Source organism: Pelodiscus sinensis, chromosome 16 (genome assembly GCF_049634645.1).
Source record: "Pelodiscus sinensis isolate JC-2024 chromosome 16, ASM4963464v1, whole genome shotgun sequence".
Classification (NCBI taxonomy): Eukaryota; Metazoa; Chordata; order Testudines; family Trionychidae; genus Pelodiscus; species Pelodiscus sinensis.
This window is the reverse complement of record NC_134726.1, coordinates 39,785,001-39,807,448: the sequence shown is the minus strand read 5'-3', so window position 1 is coordinate 39,807,448 and position 22,448 is coordinate 39,785,001. Positions and strand designations below refer to the sequence as shown.

The 22,448-nt window shown below is 64.0% G+C and overlaps 1 protein-coding gene across 2 annotated transcripts in view; it reads left to right on the top strand.

Moving 5' to 3' along the window:
- Positions 1-5,065: 5,065 nt before the first annotated feature.
- The window catches only part of LOC142818647 (uncharacterized), an 18,378-nt gene continuing 995 nt past the window's right edge, over positions 5,066-22,448 (top strand). Inside the window, exons 1-11 of one of the 2 annotated variants that reach the window (XM_075899927.1) lie at positions 5,066-5,243; positions 8,398-8,502; positions 9,083-12,196; positions 12,828-12,922; positions 13,107-13,165; positions 13,265-13,416; positions 13,853-14,015; positions 15,027-15,218; positions 17,526-17,750; positions 21,051-21,204; positions 21,770-22,448. The exon at positions 21,770-22,448 is cut by the window's right edge and continues 995 nt beyond it. In XM_075899927.1, the coding sequence (XP_075756042.1) occupies positions 5,084-5,243; positions 8,398-8,502; positions 9,083-12,196; positions 12,828-12,922; positions 13,107-13,165; positions 13,265-13,416; positions 13,853-14,015; positions 15,027-15,218; positions 17,526-17,750; positions 21,051-21,204; positions 21,770-21,844 (4,494 nt within the window). In that variant the 5' untranslated portion in view covers positions 5,066-5,083 and the 3' untranslated portion in view covers positions 21,845-22,448. Of the gene's footprint in view, positions 5,244-5,940; positions 7,400-8,397; positions 8,503-9,082; positions 12,197-12,827; positions 12,923-13,106; positions 13,166-13,264; positions 13,417-13,852; positions 14,016-15,026; positions 15,219-17,525; positions 17,751-21,050; positions 21,205-21,769 lie in introns of those variants that run through there. The other variant, XM_075899928.1, reaches the window with a different exon arrangement.

Genomic DNA, 22,448 nt, shown 5'->3' with positions numbered 1-22,448 from the left:
GTGATTTTGTTCTTCAGACCCTTTGTCAATGGCCCAGAATAATTATTGCTAATGTCTAAAATGGCTCTGGCCATTCTTCAAGTGCTAAATCTTCCTTCATGGGGAGATATGCTGGCTCCTAGATATTTAGGGTGAATGGTAGGTTATGCTATAACTATTTGAGGCCTTCAGCATTTCTCCTCCAAAGTCTTGGAAAAGCTCTTGGTGTGTCTCTTCAGATACTGTAGCATCCCCTTGCAGTTGACTACTAGTGTCATGGCTCTGGGCTTATCTTACTGTTTGGGTTTGCCTGTGGGTCCCTGTCCTGATCTTTTAGCAACAGCCACGGTACTTAGCAAGGTGTTTAAAGTCGTTGGTCTTGCACACCTGGGTCCCATCTTTCCTGTGCCCTGATACTATGTTTAAATAAGTTGCTTTACTAAGCACAGTTAGGAGACCATTGTTTGGGGTTAACAGCCTGCGCCTGGCAGCGAAATTCAAATCCTCTCCCTCTGTTTTGTCGAACTTATATGTATAAACACTTGATTTTTCTCAAGACTTTTATTTCTAACCAATACTAGAAGACTCCAGCAAATCCTCACCTACTATAAAGGCGTCGCTTGGGTCTGGCCACATAAATCATGAAGAGTACAATGGCTAGGTGACTATGCTCAAAGCTTTGTCTTTGGGCTGCAGTTGGCACTAAGGTAACCCCATAATAAGCCCACTGTTCATCAGTTTCAGAATGCTCAGAGATGGGTCTTACACTATCATTTGTACAATGTGTTAAAATTGGCTTATTAAAAGAGCATGGGTTCTCTGCCTGAGTGATCACTTTTCCTTTCACCTTTCAGTAAACATCTGCTTTCTTTCCAGTGAATCAGCTTCTTCCCCCTGTTAAATGTGTTTATTAAATAAACGTGTTAAAAGTAAAAGTTAGTTTCAAAATGGTGGTCCTGACTGGATGGAAAATAAAGGGGAATGATTTTCCTGCTGCTGAAATGCCGACTAGGATCAGTGCTACTGTAAATCTAGCTAATCTCAGCATGAGGGGCTTGTTTTAAATCTCTCCCAAGGCAGAGCTGAAAGTTATTGCTGGACACTACACAGCTTTTCCCCTCTGAGCCAAGAACCACTTTCATCCGTCGTGGGGGCACCACTAGGCCGAGCGCCAAGAAAGTGTCGCCTGATTGTGTATTTTCCTGTGACGTTCACAGTGGTAGGCGGCTGGAAAATAAGCTGGAGCCTACGCCTGCCACACGTGGGCTCCTTAACTGTAGGTGTTTGTTTTCACAGCTTGCTGGCTCCAGCTGTATTTGGGCTTTAAAATTCTGTGTTCTCACCGCCAGCTGGAGGCACTGGGCCTGGAGCGGCTGTATGGTTCAGACTGCGCCTCAGTCCTCCGAAAGGGTTGCAAGGATTTGCTTTTTGTAATTAGAAACTGCTCAAGGGATTACCTAAGAGGACCCTTCCTTCCAAAGCCCTGTCCTAAGTCCACTCTGCATACAAGAGCCTGGCTTTACTGCAGTGCAGCCACTTGGAGGCAGTGTTGTTAGCAAAGCAGCTTGGGGGGGGCGGGCAGGCTCCACCTACAATTTAAAGGGGAATTTGGGGTAGTGGAATACAATGAACTCAAGTAGCTGTTGCACCTATGCCAGCATTCCTGCCAAAAGGCACGAAAAAAAAAAGATTGGCAGCAGCGGTCCGGCATGTGACCGCTTTTGTTTGTAGCTGTTTGCCTGGCAGCATAGTCTTCAGCTAGATCAACAGTCTCTGCTGGCTTCTCTAGTGGATGGTCCCTATAAGCCAGGACCTGCTTAATAAGTCCTGTTATCTGCACCAGTGTTGGGCCCTATGGCATAGCTGCTTCCAGGCTCACAGTTGCTTTGTGGTGGCTCCAGACTGGTGCCCCTGCACTAACGCTAGTGCTTCTATAGCTGTTGGGGTTTCCCTGGGGAGTTTCCTGCCCAGCAACTGCCTCTGCTTAGCTTCTGAGAGTCCAGGGGCGTGATCAGCTCATTGCCATCAGATGTGTAACTGATGGGACTTGAGCGAAGGGACCAGCAGGTTCTAGGAGTGTTAGGTTCTGCTCTCATGGTCTGCAACAGGACAGTATCTGCTACAGCTGTGCTGCTCCACTTGCCTAGTCCAGCACTCCCCCCCACCCCATGCTCTGTCTCTCTAGCCCCCTCACCTCCCTGCTGTTGGCCTCAGGACTCTATTGAGGTTAGGGCAGCCTTCGAGTTAATTTTAATCTGACCTGAGAGTGTTTTCAACGCCAGCGTGTCACGTGAATCTGTTGTAGAGGGTCTGGATGCCTCTGGGAATGGTTGGCTGTAGGCATTGAGTATTTTGTATGCGCTGCTGGGCGTATGGTCTCTCCTCATGCAAGAGTGAGGGGATTTCAAATGGAAAGGCAACCAGTTCTAAATGGGTAAAAATAAATCCTCTTGACATAACAAAATTGACCCATGGAATCCATTTCCACGAGAGACAGGACAGTGACTAGTTGCTGGGGTTTGAAAGGAGGAGTAGGTGTGGACATGCATGGGTCATCTCATCCACAGTTCCACTACACGGTACACATCAGGCATTGAATTCGCACCGGGGGGAGTACCTGCCGGCTGTTCCATAGCTGACCGCTAGGGGGTTTCTTGCGTCTTCCTCGCCATGGGGGATCAGCAGCTATGCTAGCTGGACCCATGGGTGGTACCGTACAGTGGCGTCTGCGTGCCAGTGGGGAGCCGACAGCCTTGTCTGTATTTGGTTCCCCCGCCTGCACTAAAGGGCTGATTTTTAAGCTGAATGAGTTAAACTGAAATAAAGCCTCGAGCGGACACCTCCGTTGGATCGAAACGCTGTCTGTAGCAATTTGTCAGCTCAGTGCCCACCTAGGGGTTTGTGCCAGCACAATACAATTTGGATTGTAAACAGATTTAGAGTGTCACTTGTGCAACCTTGAAAAAAGACCAGCTGGTCTACATGTCACAGCTACCACTGGCAGCAGGACCTTGGTGCTAATTGTGTTACGATCAGCTGATGCTGCACAGGGATCTCCATCTTGTTTTGCAAGGGGGGCGCTGCACGTCTGTCAGATCAGCAATGGGCAACCTAGGCGAGTGAGTGGGCCACATGAGTGGCCTCCTCCATTGCAGTGGGCTACAATATGGTCGTGCCTTGGCTTTGCATGTGTCTCTTTAGTCAGGCCAGTAGGAAAAAATGACGCAGACAGAAGTTGCCAGAATCTGACGCCCCTGTGCATGGATAACGCTAAGCAAATGTCTCGCAGGCCACACGTAGATAGAGCCCCGATGGGCTGCAGGGTGCCCACCACTGCGTTAGATGGTGAATTTTCAGTCCCCTGGAGCCTGGTTCACTTTTGGATTGACAAAACCTGCAGTTGGAAGGGTTCCTAAGCTGCTCCACTCTAGTGGAAGCTTCAGTTTTCCAAAACCTAAAGTCCATTCCTGTTGGAATTAGCTCCCTAGGGAGTGGCCTTTGCTGTAGCAGAATGGGAGAGACGTGCACCCCATCAAAATGATACGAGGCAGCTAATGCGTGTGTCTCCTGTTGCATCGGAGGGGGGTTCTGGTGGGCACAGGGTGTGTGTTGCTCCTAACCGCCGAGGTCCTGCAATCAAGTGACTCTCTCACTTTTCACAGGTACATTTCTAGTCCTCTTGATCATAGAATCCTAGCACTGGAAGGGACCTCTAGAGCCATCAGGTCCAGCCCCCTGTCCTCACAGCAGGACCAAGCACCGTCAAGACCGGGTGTGGCCAACTCAGTGTCCACTGCCAAAGAGCTACAGTCATTGGTCCGCAGACCTCTCCCGTCTCCAGCATCTTTTGCCCACCAGTAGCCTCACTGGTGCCGCCTCTTCCTTCCCTGTGCCTCCTGCTCACTGCAATCAGCTGTTTCATGGCCCTCAGGAGGCTCTGCGGGGGAGGGCAGGAAAGAGGGTGCAATGCGCTTGGAGGAGGAGGTGGAGCCAGGAGTTGAGCAGCCCCCGAGTCAGTGCCTGAGCAAGGAGCCACAGGTTAACTTCAGAAGAGCCACAGGTTGCCCCTCCCCCCTCCGGTCTAGACCATCTTGGACAGGTGTCTGTCTAACCTCCTCTTCCATATCTCCAGGGATGGGGATTCCACAACCCCCCAGGCAACTTATTCCAGCGTTTCACCCCCCTGACAGGCAGGAAGTTTTTCCTAATGTCCAACCTCAACCTCCCTTGCTGCAGTTTAAGCCCCTTGTGTCTTGTCCTGTCCTCAGAGGCCAAGGGGAACAATTTTTCTCCCTCCTCCTTGTGACAGCCTCTAGACACCTGAAAACTGCTCTCACGTCCCCTCTCGGGATTGTAAATAACATCTTGAAACGTGACCGGAGGACACTCCAGTCTCTCACACTAGAAGTTTGTCCCCCCCACACACAAAATCAGGATGTGATGATTCAGGGGGGCCTGATTTATGATTTTTGAATGGCTGCATTTGCCATTGCTGTGCATCTCAACCTGCATTTGGGGGGCCGCTCTTTGTGCATTGGGGACGTGTGACAGACGTTTCTACAGAACAACCCAGGCTTCCCTCTTTGCCACTGGGGTTACCAGACCTTCCTTGACCCCTACGTGTGATTTGGGGGGGGGGTGTTTGCACAATGTGTGTGTGGTGTACAGGTGTTGTGTGTTTTTGAGCAGTGCAAACGCCTGTGTTTTATGGGCGGGGGGTGCGGACAGGGTGCTGCGCTTGCATTGTGTGGCCACACCATCCTTGTGTGGTTTGTGGGTGCCTGTCCAATGTGCTGTGGCCTCTTTTCAAGGGGGTGTGGATGGCAGGCGGGCTGTGATGTCTGCGGTGAGTCATGCAGCCTGGGGCCCTGGGGATGCATTTGCGGGGGCTGGGGTGCACTAGGGGCGGGGTTGTTTATGGAGGGGAGGGGCAGTGCGGGTTCGGGGCCCTGGGGGCGGGGTTTGGGGGTGCATGGGGAGGGGCGGGGTTCGGGGCCCTGGGGGCGGGGTTTGGGGGTGCATGGGGAGGGGCGGGGTTCGGGGCCCTGGGGGCGGGGTTTGGGGGTGCATGGGGAGGGGCGGGGTTTGGGGCCCAGGGGGGTGCATGGGGCGGGCTGCGCTGCGCTGCTGTCCGCAGCGGGGGTTTCCTGCCGCCGCTTCCCTCCGGAGCCCGGGCTCCGCGCTGCCGGCAGCCGCGCCGAGCGCTCCGCCCGCGGGCAGCATGGGCAGCCGCCGCCCGCTCCTGGCCCTGCTGGGCGCGGCAGGTAAGAGCCGGGCGGGCCGGGGACAGTCGCTTGTGCCCCCCCGCGCTGCGCTCGGCCCGGGCCGGGGCTCGCAGGGCTGCGGGTCAGCTCAGAGCATGGCCCGGCCCCGCCCCTGAAGAGCGGCTTGGTGCGGGGGGGTTCCCGCAGCTAAGGGGGGCTGGCACCCAGGGGTGGTGCCTGGGAGGCGGGGGGGGTTCCCGCAGCTAAGGGGGGCTGGCACCCAGGGGTGGTACCCGGGAGACGGGGGGGGGTCCCGCAGTGAAGGGGGGCTGGCACCCAGGGGTGGTACCCGGGAGACGGGGGGGGGGGGGTCCCGCAGTGAAGGGGGGCTGGCACCCAGGGGTGGTACCCGGGAGACGGGGGGGGGGGGGTCCCGCAGTGAAGGGGGGCTGGCACCCAGGGGTGGTACCCGGGAGACGGGGGGGGGGGGTCCCGCAGTGAAGGGGGGCTGGCACCCAGGGGTGGTGCCTGGGAGGCGGGGGCGGGGTTCCCGCAGTGAAGGGGGGCTGGCACCCAGGGGTGGTGCCTGGGAGGCGGGGGGGGGGGTTCCCGCAGCTAAGGGGGGCTGGCACCCAGGGGTGGTGCCTGGGAGGCGGGGGGGGTTTCCCGCAGCGAAGGGGGGCTGGCACCCAGGGGTGGTACCCGGGAGACGGGGGGGGTCCCGCAGTGAAGGGGGGCTGGCACCCAGGGGTGGTGCCCGGGGGGGGGGGCTTGCTGGCTCCAGCTGGGGCCAAGGGTTGGGCCAAGGGGGCTTGTCCTACCTGCCCAGTGCTCCTGCCAGGGAGTGGAATTGGGGTGTGGGGGCCTGTAAGAGCGCCCCAGCCCCCGTGGCCCGACCCCACTCCCATCAGGCGCCCTGGGCAGAGCTGGCCAAGCCCCTGCAGCCCCGACCCCTTCTCTCCCACCAGGGCTGGGTGAGCCCCACCACCCTGACCCTGTTCCCCCGAAGGATTGCCGGGCAGATGGGGCAAGCCCACAATTCCACTCCCCGGCTGTAGTGCCTGATGGGGGGGGGGCGCTTATCCCCCCTCCACGCCTAGGGCACTGGAGCTGGGCAGAGGTGGCCCTGGTGGCTCCTGCCCTTGCCCACCCATCCTAAATCAGAGCCCACTGGCGGGCCCCTGTCTGCCTATGCCCCTGGATCAGAGGGAGCCGGGATTCCCCTCTCACTGCCACTTGCTGGGCTAAGAGCCATTTGGAGACACTGGAACCATTTCCACGTGGCCTGAGCAGCCTGCTGCCCATGCACTGGGCCAGGCCCTGCCCTGAGGAGCCAACGGGCCGGCGAGTGGGAAGAGCGAATGTCACTGCAGGTGCGGGGTGAGGGGGGCAGGTGCGCTCTGGTCCTGGCCAAAAGGCAGGTGAACCCAGAACTCTGCTGTCTGCAGGAGACATCTGCCTGGGGTCCCAGTAGGAAATAGGCCATTAAAATGGATCAGGAGAGCAGTGGGGGGCCCTGGCTGAGTGGCACCAGGGGTCCCCAAGCAGGCGCTGGGCTCCCCAGACGGCTCTCGCTGCAGGGGAGGTGCTTGTGGCATGGTATGTGGCTTCTGGCAGTAGCCAGGACCAACGGCTGCAGAGGAAATGGCTAGAAACCCTGCAAAAGCCAGTTCTATGCCTAGGGCTGAACTATTTCCCTGAAGAGAAAATTCCCTGTAATCTGTCCCCAGGGAGAGCATCCATGATTCATGTTGCTTTGGAAAAAAAAAATGTCGCCTTCGTCTGCTGAAAGTAGCGGCTGTTTGGTGTTTTGGGGAAAGCGCCTGCTTGAATTTCATTGCAGTGACTGTGAAGCTTTGGAACAATAAAGCAGGGCATCTGCATTGTCGGGGGCTCTGCACACAGGCAGTGCAAAACGCCTCCTGTGGTGCTCCCCGAGCGAATAGGCCGGGAGCTTGCGCTCACGTACAGATCTAGGCCTGGTCTTTTGTATGCTGCAATCGTACCGTTCGTGTGCGTGGTGCATGGGCTCGGTTAGCTGAACGAAATGGGGGACATGGAGTTTATTTGGCTGAATGGGACTTCAGGAAAGGGGGGGAGCATTTTGCACATCAGCAAGGCTCCTCCCCTGGTGTGTGTTCAGCTAATGGAGGTTTGGTGGAGAGGGGTTGATTTCATTTGTTCCTGCAACTGCTGGTGGTGATAGAGGAGGTTTGGTGAGTTCCAGATGGATTTTAAATGATGCCTCAGCTTTTCCTTTCCCAGGAAATGGCCTTCGGCAAAACCTGACACTGCAAAGGGTTAACTTCCCCAGTGAGTGGCTGTGTACAGCAAAAGGGGTGTCAGGCAAAGGGACTGTATTTGAAAAATGACTCCATGGGGTTTGGAGGGAGAAAAGCTCCGAGCTGCTGGGGGAGAGGCAGGGGAAGGGTCTTGCCTTTGCAGAGACTGTCAAGTCTTTAGGAAAACAGAGCGCGTGAGAGCAGTGGGCTTATGGACCATGCTACATGTGATTTCCGGAGGGCAACCGTGCAGCCGCGTCATTAGCCCTGCACGGCTCTGGGCTGCTGGGGCAGTCCCTAGTTAAAGCTGCCTGAAGGGGCAGGGCTGTCACGAGGTGCACTCGGTCCTTTCCTCCATCACACCTCTGGGCCCTGCGGCTCTGGGAGGCGCTCGGCCAGGTCGGGTCTAGGCCACGGTGACTGTCGCCGTGCCAGGGTCTCTCGCGCGTCTGGGAGCCCCCCAGCCCGATGCCAGAGCAGTGCGGCTGCTCCAGCCGGGGCGGTGGGCGAAAGCGCCCGGCTTGGCTTTGGTTTCCTGGAGAGTTGGGCGGGGAGGATTGGACCCAGTTGCCAGCGAGGGACTTTCTGAGGCCTGTGTGGGAAATGCAGGCGGGTTGGTTCCCTCCTGTCTCAGCCGGAGGGCGGCGCCAGCCCTGGGCCCTCAGCGTTTCCGCCCCGTAGCTTGGCCGAGGGGGAGTGCGGGGTGCCTGGTGCTCCCCGGATCCCAGGCCCCGCCGTTGCCAGGGCGGTTACAAAGAGGAAGGCGTTTGAGCCTGGCGTGGGCCCCGGGCTGGAAACCTCCCAGCCAGCCCTGCTGGAGGAACACGCCTCAGAGCCCGGCGCTGCCTCCCACGGGCTGGCCTTGGTGCACGGCCTGCCCCCGGCGCCAGGGCCTGGGCCTGCGTGACCCGCCCCCCTCTGCTCTCCCGCAGTCGCTGTGGAGTGGTGCGCCCGGCTGGCCCTGTGCTGCTCCGCCGAGGGCTCGGCCCAGCCCGGCCTCGGCCCGGGGACCGCGATGGGGGAAGGCTGCCGCCCAGGTAAAGGCTGCTCGCGGGGGCGGGGCAAGCGGCGGGGAGCCTGCCTGTCTGATCCCGGGGCGGGAAGGGATGCTCTGTCACCCCCGCCCCACAGGCAGGGCCAGTCCACGGGGCTCTCCCGCCTCCCCAGGCCTTGGCTGGGGCTGGGCTTTTCTGCAGCTCCTCTCCCTGGCCCAGCCCCAAGGAGCTGCCAGGCGCTCTCAGGCCCTCGCCACCCCTCTGGGCCCAGCCCCGTTGCGGAGGGGGAAGGCTGCGCTGGCAAAGCCCGGCTCAGACCTCGCCTGCCCCCCTCGGTGCCCCGGGGAGCAGGGGACGAGACCCCCCAGCGGTGTCCAGGGGCCGTTCGGCGTGTGGCACCTGTGCAGCCCCCAGCGACTCAGCCCGGGGCCGGGGGAGGGGGCCGGGCCATAGCCCCACTCTGCACGCAGGGCACTGCCGGGCCGGCCCGGGGCGGGACGGGAACCCAGGCGTCCTGCCCCAAGCCATGGGCTGGGAAAGCGTTTCCGCCCCCCGGCGAGGTGCCTCCTGGGGGCTCCAAGCTCCGGCCCTGCCCTCGCCCAGGCGTTGCCTCTCTCCGTAGGCGCGGGAGCCCCGGCGGGACCAGGGCCTCTGCAGGAAGATGCTGGGGAAATGGAGTCGCAAGAGACCACAGGGAGGTCAACCAGCCCCAGCCTGGCTCCCCACCCCCGCCCTGCCAGCCCGGGCTCTGCGCCAAATGCCACCACGCCAGAGCCAGGCAGGAGCAGGACCCCGCCCCCGGACGGGACGGGCAGGAGCAGGACCCCGCCCCCGGACGGGACAGGCAGGAGCAGGACCCCGCCCCCGGACGGGACGGGCAGGAGCAGGACCCCGCCCCCGGACGGGACGGGCAGGAGCAGGACCCCGCCCCCGGACGGGACGGGCAGGAGCAGGACCACGCCCCCGGACGGGACGGGCAGGAGCAGGACCCCGCCCCCGGACGGGACAGGCAGGAGCAGGACCCCGCCCCCGGACAGGACAGGCAGGAGCAGGACCCCGCCCCCGGACGGGACGGGCAGGAGCAGGACCACGCCCCCGGACGGGACGGGCAGGAGCAGGACCACGCCCCCGGACGGGACGGGCAGGAGCAGGACCCCGCCCCCGGACAGGACAGGCAGGAGCAAGACCCCGCCCCCAGACGGGACGGGCAGGAGCAGGACCCCGCCCCCGGACGGGACAGGCAGGAGCAGGACCCTGCCCCCGGACGGGACAGGCAGGAGCAGGACCCCGCCCCCGGACGGGACAGGCAGGAGCAGGACCCCGCCCCCGGACGGGACGGGCAGGAGCAGGACCCCGCCCCCGGACGGGACAGGCAGGAGCAGGACCCCGCCCCCGGACGGGACGGGCAGGAGCAGGACCCCGCCCCCGGACGGGACGGGCAGGAGCAGGACCCCGCCCCCGGACGGGACGGGCAGGAGCAGGACCCCGCCCCCGGACGGGACGGGCAGGAGCAGGACCCCGCCCCCGGACGGGCCGAGCGCCGAGCGTGAGGAGCCGCCAGCCCCGGCAGCGGCCGCTGCGCCTGGGGACACAGCCCGCGTGCTGGGGGCACCAACGCACCGGCCGGCTGCAGGAATGGGGCCGCCCCTCGGCTGGACCGGCCGCCCCGCCTTCTCTGCTAGGTCGCAGCTCCGGGCAGCAGACCCCACGTCAGTGCCAGGCTCTCTGGGGACCAGGGGGACGAAGGAGCCGCCTTCCCCGTTGGGCAGCACCCTCCTTGCAGGGTCCCCCCCAGGGTTGCCTGGCTCTGCCCGTGGGGATCCGGGTTCATGGGCCTGGACGCCTACCAGTGCCCTGGCAGGCAGGGGCCCGGGGTACTCCAGCGGGGAGAGCGCGCTCCCGCCGGGGCCCTCGGACCTGGGGCCACGGGGTGCGAACACGCTGGGGGCTGCTCTCACCCCGGGTAGCGCCAGGCCAGAGACCAGCCCGGGCAGAGCTGCAGACACCCGGCTGCCAGTAACCTCCCCACCGCCCTCTGCACCGGGGCCCAGCCCCGCTCTCTGGGCGAGCGCCGGGGGCCGCGGGGCTCAGCTCTCTGCAGGAGGGGGGCAGGGAGCGGCGCACAAGGGGGCTGCTGTTACGCCGGAGTTGGCTGGCACAGGAGCCGGCTTGCCAAGCCCCACGGAGGGCTCTGGCGCCCTGCGGCGGGGACAGACGGAGCTCACCCTGCGCACGGCGGCCGCTGCCCCGCGCGAGGCTCTGGGAACCGGGGAGGTGCAGCCGGAGGGCTGGGAGAGCGTCACCGGGCCGCGGGGGGCCGGCTCATCCAGCACGGCCGAGCCAGCCACAGCGACGGCCGGGAGCCCCGACGGCAGCACGCCAGGGCCACTCACCACAGCAGCTCGCTCTGCCCCCCGGCGCCAGCCCAGTACCCCTCGCGTGGGACCCCTGGGGGCCTCCGGGCCGGGGGAGGGGCTGGAGCACGCCCTGGAGGCGGCTGGCTCGGAGGAGTCACCAGGACTCAGCGGCGTTGACGGAGCCCCAGAAAACCTGGACGTGTCTCTCCCCAATGACACACGCACCGAACGGACGTCGTGGGCTGCGCCGCTCCCCGGGGCTTCCCCAGACAGGCTGCCAGGAGCCTACGCTGGGACCCCCGGGCCTCTGGCCAGCCCCTCGGCCTCTGGCCTGTTCTCCGCCTTGGCCCAGCCCGCAGCGCCCAGCCCAGGGGCCGACCTGGCTCAGCCCGGCCTGGAGAACGGGTCTCTCCCTGGGAGTGCCCCGGAGCCCAGCCTGCCAACCCCAGCCCCAGAGTGGCCATCGAGAGACTCCCGGACTCGCGCCTGGCTCCCCCGCACGCCTGCGGAGAGGACTCGAGGGCCGGGCCCAGGGGAGCCCCGCAGCACGGTCACAGCCGCGCCCGATATGGCGCCGTCCGGGCACGTGTCTTCCCTGCCACCTGGCTCCCGCGCAGCCTCCCTCCCCGCCGGGACAATGACGTCTCAGGAGGGCCTGTCCCCCGGGGTCTCCAGTGGGGAAGCTGGGCCCCAGGGGCCAGGCCCCCTGCCAGCCACCTCTCCTCCGCCCGCCAGCCAGCCTGCTGGAGCTGATAGGCCGGCAGCCACGGCGCTCAGTCCGACAGAGCCCCCTGCACCGCCCGGGCCAGGGCCGAGCACCCCCTTCTCCCTAGAGACGGACAGTTCGGGGGCTCCCGCTACCCGGGGGCTCAGCGTGGCCTCCACCCAGTCGCCATTGCAGGAGCCCACGAATGCCACAGCCACCACGTCCCCAGTGGCAGCTGCCCACGGGGGGGTAGCAGCCGAGCGGCTGAGCCAGCAGGCAGCGACCCGCCCGGACGGGGCGGAACCAGGGAATTCCAGCCAGGCCACCGATGCGCCCGCCCCGCGCGGGGCTGGGGGGAGCCTTCCGAGCAGCAGCAGGGCTCAGGCCAGCCCCACCCCTCCCACTCCAGGGCTGAGGCTAACAGCTGGCAGCTGGCGTCCCTGGCCCACCCTGGCAGCCACCCTCAGGGCGTGGAGCAGAGACGTACCGGAGCCCGTGAGCAGTGCCCGGGCCAACGTCTCCGCCAGCTCGCAGCGCCGGGCGGCGGAGCCACCAGTGACCCCTGGCCCAGCGGCCGTGACGGAGGAGCAGCCCCTGCCCAGCACCACCCAGCCGGCCTGGGACAGGGCCCAGCGCCTGTTCGTTGTGGAAGACCAGCCGCCTCTGCTCAAAGGTCAGTTGGGCCGTGACCCCGCGGGATTTCTGTGCCGCCGGCTGGGCCGCGGGGAGGGAGGAGCAGGCGCGTGCCGGGGTAAGTGCAGCGCACAGCGGGTAAAGCCATGTGCCAGGAGCCGGACGGAGGGGTGGGGGGGGGTAGTGACTCTCCTCTGGCCCAGGCACAGCCAGTGTGAGCCCCCCTCCGGCCAGGCAGGACAAGACCCCATCTCCCACATCAGCCCCTCTCCTGGGAGCCCACCCGGGGCCATGGCAACCAGGACCAGCGGTGCGTCTCGTTTTGCCATCCACGTGCAGAATAATTTTTTTTCTGTGCACCAAAGCCTGTGTGGCTGTGCACCACCACTAGACCCGCACGCTGCTGGCGCTCTGCTGACAGCTTGGTGACATTTGACTCTGTAAGCGCGGTGCTAGAGAGACCCCTGCCTGGCTCCTGCCATCCTGCTTCCCTGGCAGCTGGCGCCAGCGTACCCGGCGCGTGGGGCTCCCTCTGCGGACGCGCTGTGCGTCATGGCGCCGTGCCCGGGTGCCTGCGCCGCGCTCCCCAGCGCGGCCCCACGTTGTCCCTCCCTGCGGGCCCACGCGCAGCACCGGACACTAACCGCGTCCCTCTGCCTGTCTCGCTGCAGCGACCCTGCTCCGCGTCCCCTGCGAACTCGCGCTGGACGTGGGATCCGTTGGCGCCTGGCGGGCGCAGCCCCTGGTGCAGAGTTTCAACGAGACGGTGAGTGCGGGGGGGGGGGCGCCAGCCTGATGGCTAATGGCTGCCATGGGGCCGGGGGGAGGGGGAGGCAGCTGCTGACCATGGCCTGGAGGGGGGGGTGGGGTGTGTGTGTTTGGGCACTGGGCCCCCTTCAGCTGGGGCCAGTTTGCTCCTCACATGGCGCCGCCTGCGGTTCCCCACACAGGTGGCCCCGCTCTTCGCGGCTGTGCCGGGATTCCAGAGGCTGGAGGTGAAGAGGATCAGGTAGGACCCCCCCTGACTCTGTGCCCAGCAGTGCGGGGGTGGGGGGGCCCCAGGGAGCCGTGCGCGCCGGGTCTGAGCCGTCTGTCTGGCCCTCCCCAGGGACGGCCCAGTGGTGCTGGAGTACGACGCGCTCTTCGCCGCCGCGCGGCTGCGGGGCCTGGGCGCCCTGCTGAACGAGACGCTGCTCGTGGGCGCCGCCCGCGCCGGCCTCCGCCTCGCCAACGCCACCGTGCTGCGGAACGTGGTCCTGGGTGAGCTGCGGGGGCGCAGCCGCCGGGCTGCCGAGGCCTGGGCTGAGCGTGGAGCGTCCCTGGCTCCCCCCGGTCTGGCCATGGCCTGGCGTCCTCCCCCCCCAACTGCAGCCCAATGCCCCACCCCACCCCCTGGGATGGCTTCTCATTCGGGGGGGCTGCACCTTGCTGGGGGGGGGGGGGCGTGCAGCTGGGAAGGCCGAGCGGCTGCAGGCAGGGAACATGGGGGCGCTGTCAGGCTGTTCCTGCCGTCGGGTTCCTGGGGAAGCTGCTCCCCCCCGGGTGCAGAGGGGCCTTGTGGCCTGGCCGGAAGGGCTTGGCCAGCCCATGGCAGGGAGGGAAGCGGAGCCGGAGGGGGCTGGCGCTGGCTCCCCGGGGAGGCGGGGGTGGGGCAGGGCCTTGCAGCTCTCCAGCCCGTCCGTCCGTCCGTCTGCAGCGGGGCAGCTGGACCCGTGCGCCGTGCTCTTCTCATGCCACGTCGGCTTCGAGTGCGTCCGCCGCGGGGACGGCGACGCCAGCTGCACGTCTGTGTGCCACAGGGACTACTGCAAAAACCAGGGCATCTGCACGCACCGGCGGGAGCAGGAGCCAGTGTGCCAGTGAGTGGCCCCCCCAGGCTGGGCGGGGCCCCGGGGCCGGGCCTGCAGCAGAAACGGGATTTGGGGCGGGGCCCCGGCGTGGGAGGAGCCTGGCGCACGCGGGCGGCTGCTGCTGGTCACCGCTGGCCCGGGAGGGACTCGCCCCGTGTCCGCAGCAGGGATGAGAGCCCGAGGGGGGGGCCGCTGGGCCCAGGGACAGGGTGGGCGGCTGGGCGCAGGGCGTGGGAGCTGGGCCCAGGGATAGGGTGGGTGGCTGGGCCCAGGGACAGGGTGGGCGGCTGGGCGCAGGGCGCGGGAGCTGGGCCCAGGGACAGGGTGGGCGGCTGGGCGCAGGGCGCGGGAGCTGGGCCCAGGGACAGGGTGGGCGGCTGGGCCCAGGGACAGGGTGGGCGGCTGGGCGCAGGGCGCGGGAGCTGGGCCCAGGGACAGGGTGGGCGGCTGGGCCCAGGGACAGGGTGGGCGGCTGGGCTCAGGGCGTGGGAGCTGGGCCCAGGGACAGGGTGGGCGGCTGGGCGCAGGGACAGGGTGGGCGGCTGGGCCCAGGGACAGGGTGGGCGGCTGGGCGCAGGGCGCGGGAGCTGGGCCCAGGGACAGGGTGGGCGGCTGGGCCCAGGGACAGGGTGGGCGGCTGGGCGCAGGGCGCGGGAGCTGGGCCCAGGGACAGGGTGGGCGGCTGGGCGCAGGGCGCGGGAGCTGGGCCCAGGGACAGGGTGGGCGGCTGGGCCCAGGGACAGGGTGGGCGGCTGGGCTCAGGGCGTGGGAGCTGGGCCCAGGGACAGGGTGGGCGGCTGGGCGCAGGGACAGGGTGGGCGGCTGGGCCCAGGGACAGGGTGGGCGGCTGGGCGCAGGGCGCGGGAGCTGGGCCCAGGGACAGGGTGGGCGGCTGGGCCCAGGGACAGGGTGGGCGGCTGGGCGCAGGGCGCGGGAGCTGGGCCCAGGGACAGGGTGGGCGGCTGGGCGCAGGGCGCGGGAGCTGGGCCTGCCCCTCTGACCCTCGCCGTGGTGCGGCAGGTGCCCGGTGGGCAGCGACTACTGGTTCATGGGCCTGCGCTGCGATTACAAGGTGACCCAGCGGAGCCTGCTGGGCGCGGCCTGCGGGGTGCTGCTGAGCGTGGCCCTGCTGGGCGCGGCCATCGCCGGCCTGGTGGTCCGGAGGGTCAAGACGCTGCTCCTGGAGGCCCAGGTGGACCAGACCCAAAGCAGGTGAGGCAGCGCAGCCGGGGAGCCTCCCAGATTGGCGGGTGTTGCCCCAGGGCTCTGCCTGGCCTAGCCCCCCCCCTGGGGCAGCTGCCTGGGAGGGGAGGGCCAGGGAAAGCCCCCCCCCGTGTGAGCGGGTTGCCGTGGGGACAGGCACGTGCCCCAGCCCTTGGGGACGCTGCTCTTCTCATGGAGGCAAATCCATTCCCGCCGGCATCAACCCCCCCCCAGAGCCGCCCCCCCGCTGCCTGGCCACACCCACCCGGAATAGCTGGTGCCCCCCAAACCCGCCCGCTCATGGCCCATCCGGTGCTGAGCCCACATGCCCCCTTCCCTGCCAGGAACACTCCCAGGGGCTCCAGCCTGCCCGGCCCCCCTTGTCCAGATGCCCCCCCGTGCCAGAGGCTCAGCTCCGGGGGCGCGGGGGAGCTGAGGTGGTTCTGCGGGGCGGTGCCCTGCTCGGGCGGGGCCGGGTTGCAGCGTTGCAGGATGGAGGGCGCGGGGCGGCTGCCTCGCCCCGGGGGCAGCAGTCGGGGCGGCTCCGTGGCAAGGCGGGGAGCCCCGGGGCAGGGTGGGGAGCCCCCCAGACTCCTGCCCACGCGTCGCTCGCTTTGGTTCTGCTGCTTGTCCAGGATTGGGGGGAAGGGGGGACTGAGCTGCTCCCAGGCTGGGGCTGGGCAGGGACCACAGGTGCCCAGAGGGCCCCATGGCCTGGCCTCCCTCGTGGGGATCCCCGTGCCCTGGCCCCATGAGCTGTGCTCCCGGGGGAGCAGCGCCGCCCCAGCAGGCTCCCTGACCCTTAGCCGGGGTCGGTCACTGGCCTCTGCTGCTGCACCTGGATCCAGCCCTGCCCCCCGCCATGCAGTGCCAGGCCCCTCTCGCTGACCCCTGCCCTGACCTACAGCTGCCTCCCAGCTGGGTCTCAGCCCGCAGGCGCCGTTTAACCCAGCCCCGGGCTCTGCTGCGTCTGCCACAAGGCAGGACCACGGTGCTTCTGGCTGCCGTGCGTGGGCCCCTCCCTCGTGGCCTGGCCGGAGGGGTCAGTGCGGGGTGAAGGGGTCCCCCCCAGTGCGCGTGTGCAGCCAGGGCCTGGGCCTCGTTTCCTGCCAGCGAGCGCGCTATCTCCCGGCCTTCCCTCTAGGACAGGCGAAGGAAGCTCCAGCGGAAATCCGGCTGGGAGGAATTTGGGCCTTAACGAGCGCAGAGCCATTGTTCTCGGCTTGTGCGAGGCCGGGCGTGCTGCACATCAGCAGGCGGGGCGGGGGAGGGGAGCGGGCGGGCCAGGCTACTTGGGGGACCAGAGCCCCTCCGGCCATGCTGGGGCCGTGGCGTGTTTCCTGTGTCCAGGGCCCAGGGCGCTCTGAGCCGTCTGCTGCCACAGCGGCACCGCTAGGTTTGCAATTTCAGCTGGTGTTTTAAAGGTGCCCAACTCCCTTAGGCTGCATTTGAAAACCCTGCCCATTCCAGCCACCACTTTCCCCTCCCCTGGGCCGTGCAGCTTGCTGGGGGAGGGGAGGGCGCTGGCTCTTCACCCTGGCAGGGCAGCGGGGACACTCAGGGTCAAGGCCAACGCCGTTCAGTGCTAATCAACGCAGAGTAGGGAGCAGTGGCAGGGAAGGGCTGCGGCAGCGTCGTGCACCAACCGGCTCAGCCCTGGGCGTCCCTGCGGGTTCCTGGAACTGTTCTTACCCCAGTGTAGCTCTGGCAGCGCCTGCTCGGCTGTGGGGGGATCGAACCCGGGACCCGTGCAGTGCATGGGTCACAACAGCCAGCACTCAAAGCCAGCGGAGCAGCCTCACTCGTCCCTCTGTGCGTGGCCTGGGTGCTGCTCACCCAGCAGGCGACGGGTCTCCCCGGCACAGAGCCCATGGGTGCTCCCGCCTGGCTGGTCACCTCGGGGTGAGTGCAGAACTAGAGGGGCCCCCGATGGCCCGCAGGAGGACAAAAGCCCTCTAAATCTACCGCTGACAGGGCCCCGTTGATAGGCCGCAGGGTCGCGAGGAGCACGGCGAGGGGAGGGGAGCGTTGCTCCTCGACCCCCCCGCAGCGGGGATGCTGCAGACTGAGGCCCGTCGCTGTGCCCGCAGCGGGAGTGGCGTATCCGGTCGTTGTGCGAGACGGGCGACAAGTCCTCGCTCGCCGTTGCTGCCTGGCCTCCTAGAGCCGGGCCCCAGCAAGCGGGTGTAATCCCTCCCCACTGCAGAGTCCTCCCCCCCCCCGGGAGAGCTGCCAGCGGGACGATGGGCGCGTACCCGCATCTCCACAGCGCTGGGCTGGGGGCTGCTGGCGCCACGCCCTGCCCTGTTCTTTCAGCTACCGCCGGTTTTGTCGCCTTGACGACGTGTCGGCTCACTACTGGTCTGAGTCCTGGCTCGCCTCTGCCAGTTCTCTGGACAACCCGGCCTTCAGCAACTCCGAGGAGCGGCTCCACTTGCAGATGCTGGACACCACTTGCTGCAGCTGCCGGGACGCCCCTGTGCTCACAGACTGCCACCAGCAGCACCCGCCCCCTCCCATCCGCACAGTCTGCAGGCCCAGGTACCGGATCCTTCGCGCCTCCTGCGGCCGGTGGGTTAGGAACATGCGCCTTTGCCTCAGGCTTGGGAGAGCCAGGAACCCAGACGTGCGTTCCGCTGCTCTGGGCTGGAGCCGCGGGGACACGCTCACTCGGGCTGGAAGGGGCGAGAGGAGCAAGGGACTTGACCAGGGCCGTCCATAGGCATACGCGGCAGGCACAGTCGCGCAGGGCACCACGCTGCACGGAGGGGAAGCATCCGCATGCGCGCTGCACCGGAGCCAGTAGGGGCACTGTCGGCACTTACGGCCCTGCCAGAAGACCCCACCGGGCCGAGGGATTCCAGCAAGGAGGCCGGAAAGCTGACCCCGGCTGGGGAAGGGGAGCTGTCAGCCGGGGCAGCAGCGTCGGGGGGAGCCGGGGCTGCGCCAGGGGCGGGGTCACGCAGGGTGAGCCGGAGGGGGCAGGGTCACGCGTGGCTTGGCATTGCTGTTTTTAAAAATGGCCAAGCCACGCCTCGGAAAGAAATGCGCCAAGTGGGGTGCGGGGGAGCAGAGCCTCGCTAGGGCGGGACCGGCCGTGTTGTGATGGGCCGGGGCTGCGAGTGGCCCAGCTGCAGGTCCGGCATGTGGTCTGGAGCCCGGGCTGCCAGGACTTCTGGGGCACGATTGCAGCAGACTCCAGCCCTGCAAACGGGAAGGCAGAAGGAAGGCGAGGGGGAGGGGTGGGAGAGGAAGGGGCTTGTGCTGAGGGGGGGAGAGGGGGCAGGTCAGGAGAAGAAAGGGGAAGGCACCAAGGGGCAGGGGTGCAGGAGAGACTAATGCAGGGGGGGAGCAAGTGGCGACAATGGGGAAAAGGGCAGGAGGGGAGGTGTCAGTGGGAGGGGGGACAGGGTGATCCTGGAAGAGGAGAGGAGAGGGGAAGGGCATTGGGGGCTAGAGGGGAAGGGGGAGGAGAGAAGGCTTAAAAGAAGGGGTGGGCATGAGAAAGGTGGGGATGGAGCAAGTTATGTGAGTTCTTGTGCAAAAACTCTTCCAGAAGAGAGAGTCTACACTGGCATGTGCTTTTGCGCAAGAGCATCCATGCCAGTGTAGACGTTCTCTTGCACCGATGGCCATTTTAACCATCTGGCTTTCCCGCGCAAGAAATCCATGTTGCCTGTCTACACTGGCCTCTTGCGCAAGAACAGTTGCACAAAAGGGCTTATTCCTGAGCGGGAGCATCAGAGTTCTTGTGCAAGAAGCCCTGATTTCATACATTAGCACATCAGAGTTCTTGTGCAAAACTCGCAGGCAGTGTAGACAGGCAGCAAGTTTTGGTGCAAATGCGGCCGCTTTTGCACAGGATCGCACCAATGTAGACACAGCCTGAGATGGAACACTTCCCCCAGCCTGTCCGCCCCCGAGTTAACGTCACACACATTGGGTTAATGCAATTGCAGGAGAGCTGCATGGTGGGGGCCAAACTAATCCCTGTTGGTAGGAGGATGGTGGGAAAAGTCCTGGGGGGGAGGGGGAGAAGAGTGTCACATGACACCTTTTACTTTTGGTCGTGTGTCCATCTTGCCCTGAGAGTGTTGCCTCCATAGGCGTGGCTAACAGGGGTTGGGGGCGTGGCTAACAGGGGTCAGGGCGTGGCTAACGGGGGGGGTCAAAGGGTACATTAAAAAAATTCTTTGGGTGCACACCCTCATGAAATGTGCTGCGCACGCCTGACAGGAAGCAGTGGCGCATGGAACAGCAGGGCTGGGCCCTAGAGAGCCGAAGGCGCTGCCTGCAGCACAGTCTGAGGGAGGGGGGAGGCTGCTGGGGTCTCTGGGAAGGGGAGGGGTGGAAGAGCAGGTCAGGCCTAGGGGACCAGAAACCCTAAGGACGGCCCTGGACTTGACTGGCGGAGGGGAGTTGATTTCAGAGCATGCGAGAACCCCCCACGTGGCTGCCTCCCAGCTGCACCAAGGCGTGGGCTGCCCTCAACGTTTGGCAGGTTGCCTAGGGCAGCTCCCAGTGTGGGAACAAACCCCACCCCGTGCTGCCCCCAAGCGCTCAGCCTGCAAAGGCGCACGCAGCCTCCCCCCTCACTCGGACGATTGTGTCTGGGGAACAGGCTGACACACGTTTGCTGGTACCAGTGGGGGCCGCAGGGGAGGCGCTTGCCAGCAAATCTGTTTCAATAGAGTCAGAGCCCAGGGGGCTCAGCTTGGCTGGGCCTGCTGGCTCTGAGTGTGGGGGTGGGGTGGGAGAAGGGCTCTGGGCAGTTTGGAGGAAGTGGTGTTTGTTCCTGGCACAGGTTTGTGGCTCTGGCACCCGGGGCCACGGTGGGTTGCAAACACCCACGGGACAGTGGGCCAGAGCTGCCCCTCACACCACTCGCTGGCTGCCACCCCACTGGCCCCACTTGCAGCAAACCCTGGGCCTGGGGTTGAGGTGGGGCGAGTCACAGGGAAGGGCGGAGTTTACATGCCGTGGCCATGGCCTGGCACAGGAACAGTCTGCGCTGCAGGCCGGCAAAGGCGTGTTTATGGAAGAGGCTGTCGGGCTTTAAACAACTCCACAGTGGCTGCTCGTTTTGAGCTCAGCGGGGCATCCAGAAGTGTCTCAGCGGCTTCCAGGGGCGTGCATGGAACAAAATCAAAGTTTCCAGTTTCACAAACACTGCTCGCTGCGGGATAACAGCCCATCTGTCCTGAGGCCGGGGCTCTGGCTGCGGAGAGAGACCACAGCAGCTTTCCCCTGGCTCCCGCACCACGTTTACAGAGTCTGCTTGGGGGAAAGCAGCGAAGCCTTTAAAAGCCAGAGAATGTTTTATCCCTTTCTGCCCGTCAATTCCCACGAGTGGAATGGATCCGTGCCACTAGCACATGCACGGAATGTGCCTTTTACCGTGTACATCTTGGTGCAGGCATTGCTGGATCCCTGCAGATCTAGCGCTTCCAGTAGCTCTTGGATGTACTGGATGAATCATCTGCTTAGTCCTGGACAGCTGGAGGGCTCTAAGGTGTTTAAGGCCATGCTCCAACTAGCCCACTGGGGACTTCACATGCAAAGGGGTCCTCCAGCTGTCCGTATGCCAGCCGGGGGCTGTGTGCATGAAGTGCTGAAATGCTTCCCACATGATAGACCCCTGCGTCTACCCCTTCCACCAGAGTTTTCTGCAGCTGTTTGTAGGCAGATTCCCAGGACCTGCCCCATGTGGGGAAGGGACCCCAGCCCAGAGTGTGTCTCGTGTGTTTCAGTAATGGCCACGATTAAGCTGCAGTAGACAAAAGAACCAAGCGCTAGGACGGTTTTTACCTCTCTTTAAAACGAGTCCGTCTTCTCATCTAGCTTTCACTACGACTGGGACACCAGTTCTAGCAGCATCAATGATCCCATGATTGACTCTGGGAAAGCCAGCGATATTTCTGTGTCCAGCTGGCCCATGGAACCAGGCCAGTGGGCGCCCTTTCCAATTCTGCATCAGCTTTCCCGACAACGGCCGGTAAGTGGAGTGCGGACGGCCTAACGTGAGGGCTCCGGGCAGCACCTGCAGCCCAAGGCAGAGGGCAACTCACAAACCATAAACAAACCTTTTCAAAAAGCCCGTTAACATGCCAACAAATGCATCTCAAACTGCCCCGCCAGCTGTGCAATGTACTTGAATTACTGACCCAACAGCTGGATCTGCCCTGTCCAGGGAAGGGGTCTTGCTGCTCAGATCATGCTCTGACTACACCATGTCCCCTTTCCCTTCCCTGGAATCCACACTTGGATGAGACAGGGGAGAGGGGCTCAGGCTTTTGCTTTGTTCCCCCACCCACTGAACAGCTTGTCCGCAGCCTCCATTTGCCCGTGAGTTGGGGGCGGGTCTCAGAAGCGCTTGCTCCTCCTTTACGTACAGGGATTTAACTCCCAAAGAGATGAAAGGGTTTTGCAGCTACAGCCAGGGCAAGTCACCCAGCTGAAGTAGCTGATGCAGCATGAATGCGGCTCTCAGTATCTGTCATAGCTAGGACCAGGCAATCTAAGTCTCTCATCACGGACAGAGGAAATTGCTTTCTCTGCAGCCCAAAGCAAGGCGCCCGCGTTCCTACTGTGAGGGGATGGAACTGGTCAATCTCGAGAGAAGCTGGACAGCCTGAAGGTGGCAGACTAAAGACAGGCAACAGTTGTCAGCTTTGAAAACCAACCACATTTTATTTTCACACAAGCTCAACAAAGGCGTTTCAAACACGTTGACACTACAATCCAAGCAGGTATGACGTCAGTTCTGTTCAATGCAGAGTGCTGAAGATTATCAGCCCAACCTTTCAGCAGGGTTTCAGACTGGACTTTAGAAGCCAGCTTTGATTTGGGACACGGTAACTATTCGTAGTAAGTAGTTACAGAGATGTGCTGAGTTAACACAATGCTGGCATCCAACAAAGTAAACGACTTACACCAGGCAAGCTGAGAATAAACTTTTTGAAGTCACATCATATTACATACATAGATGGTCTGCCTGACAGCCATTCTAGAACAAGCTAAGCCACTGTGAAAAGTGAAATACAAATTAAGCACAGCTCTACTGTTCATTATAATTTATGTAAATGAGGTATAAATTTACCACCAGTACATTTTTAAGCATTAAACTTTATTTTCCAAAATGTTCTCCTTATTTGCATGTGTCCTGTTGAGGCTCTAGCAGGGCACAAATGGCGGGGTTATCCAAACCCTTGAGCTTAAGATCAGAGCAACCCGATCCCA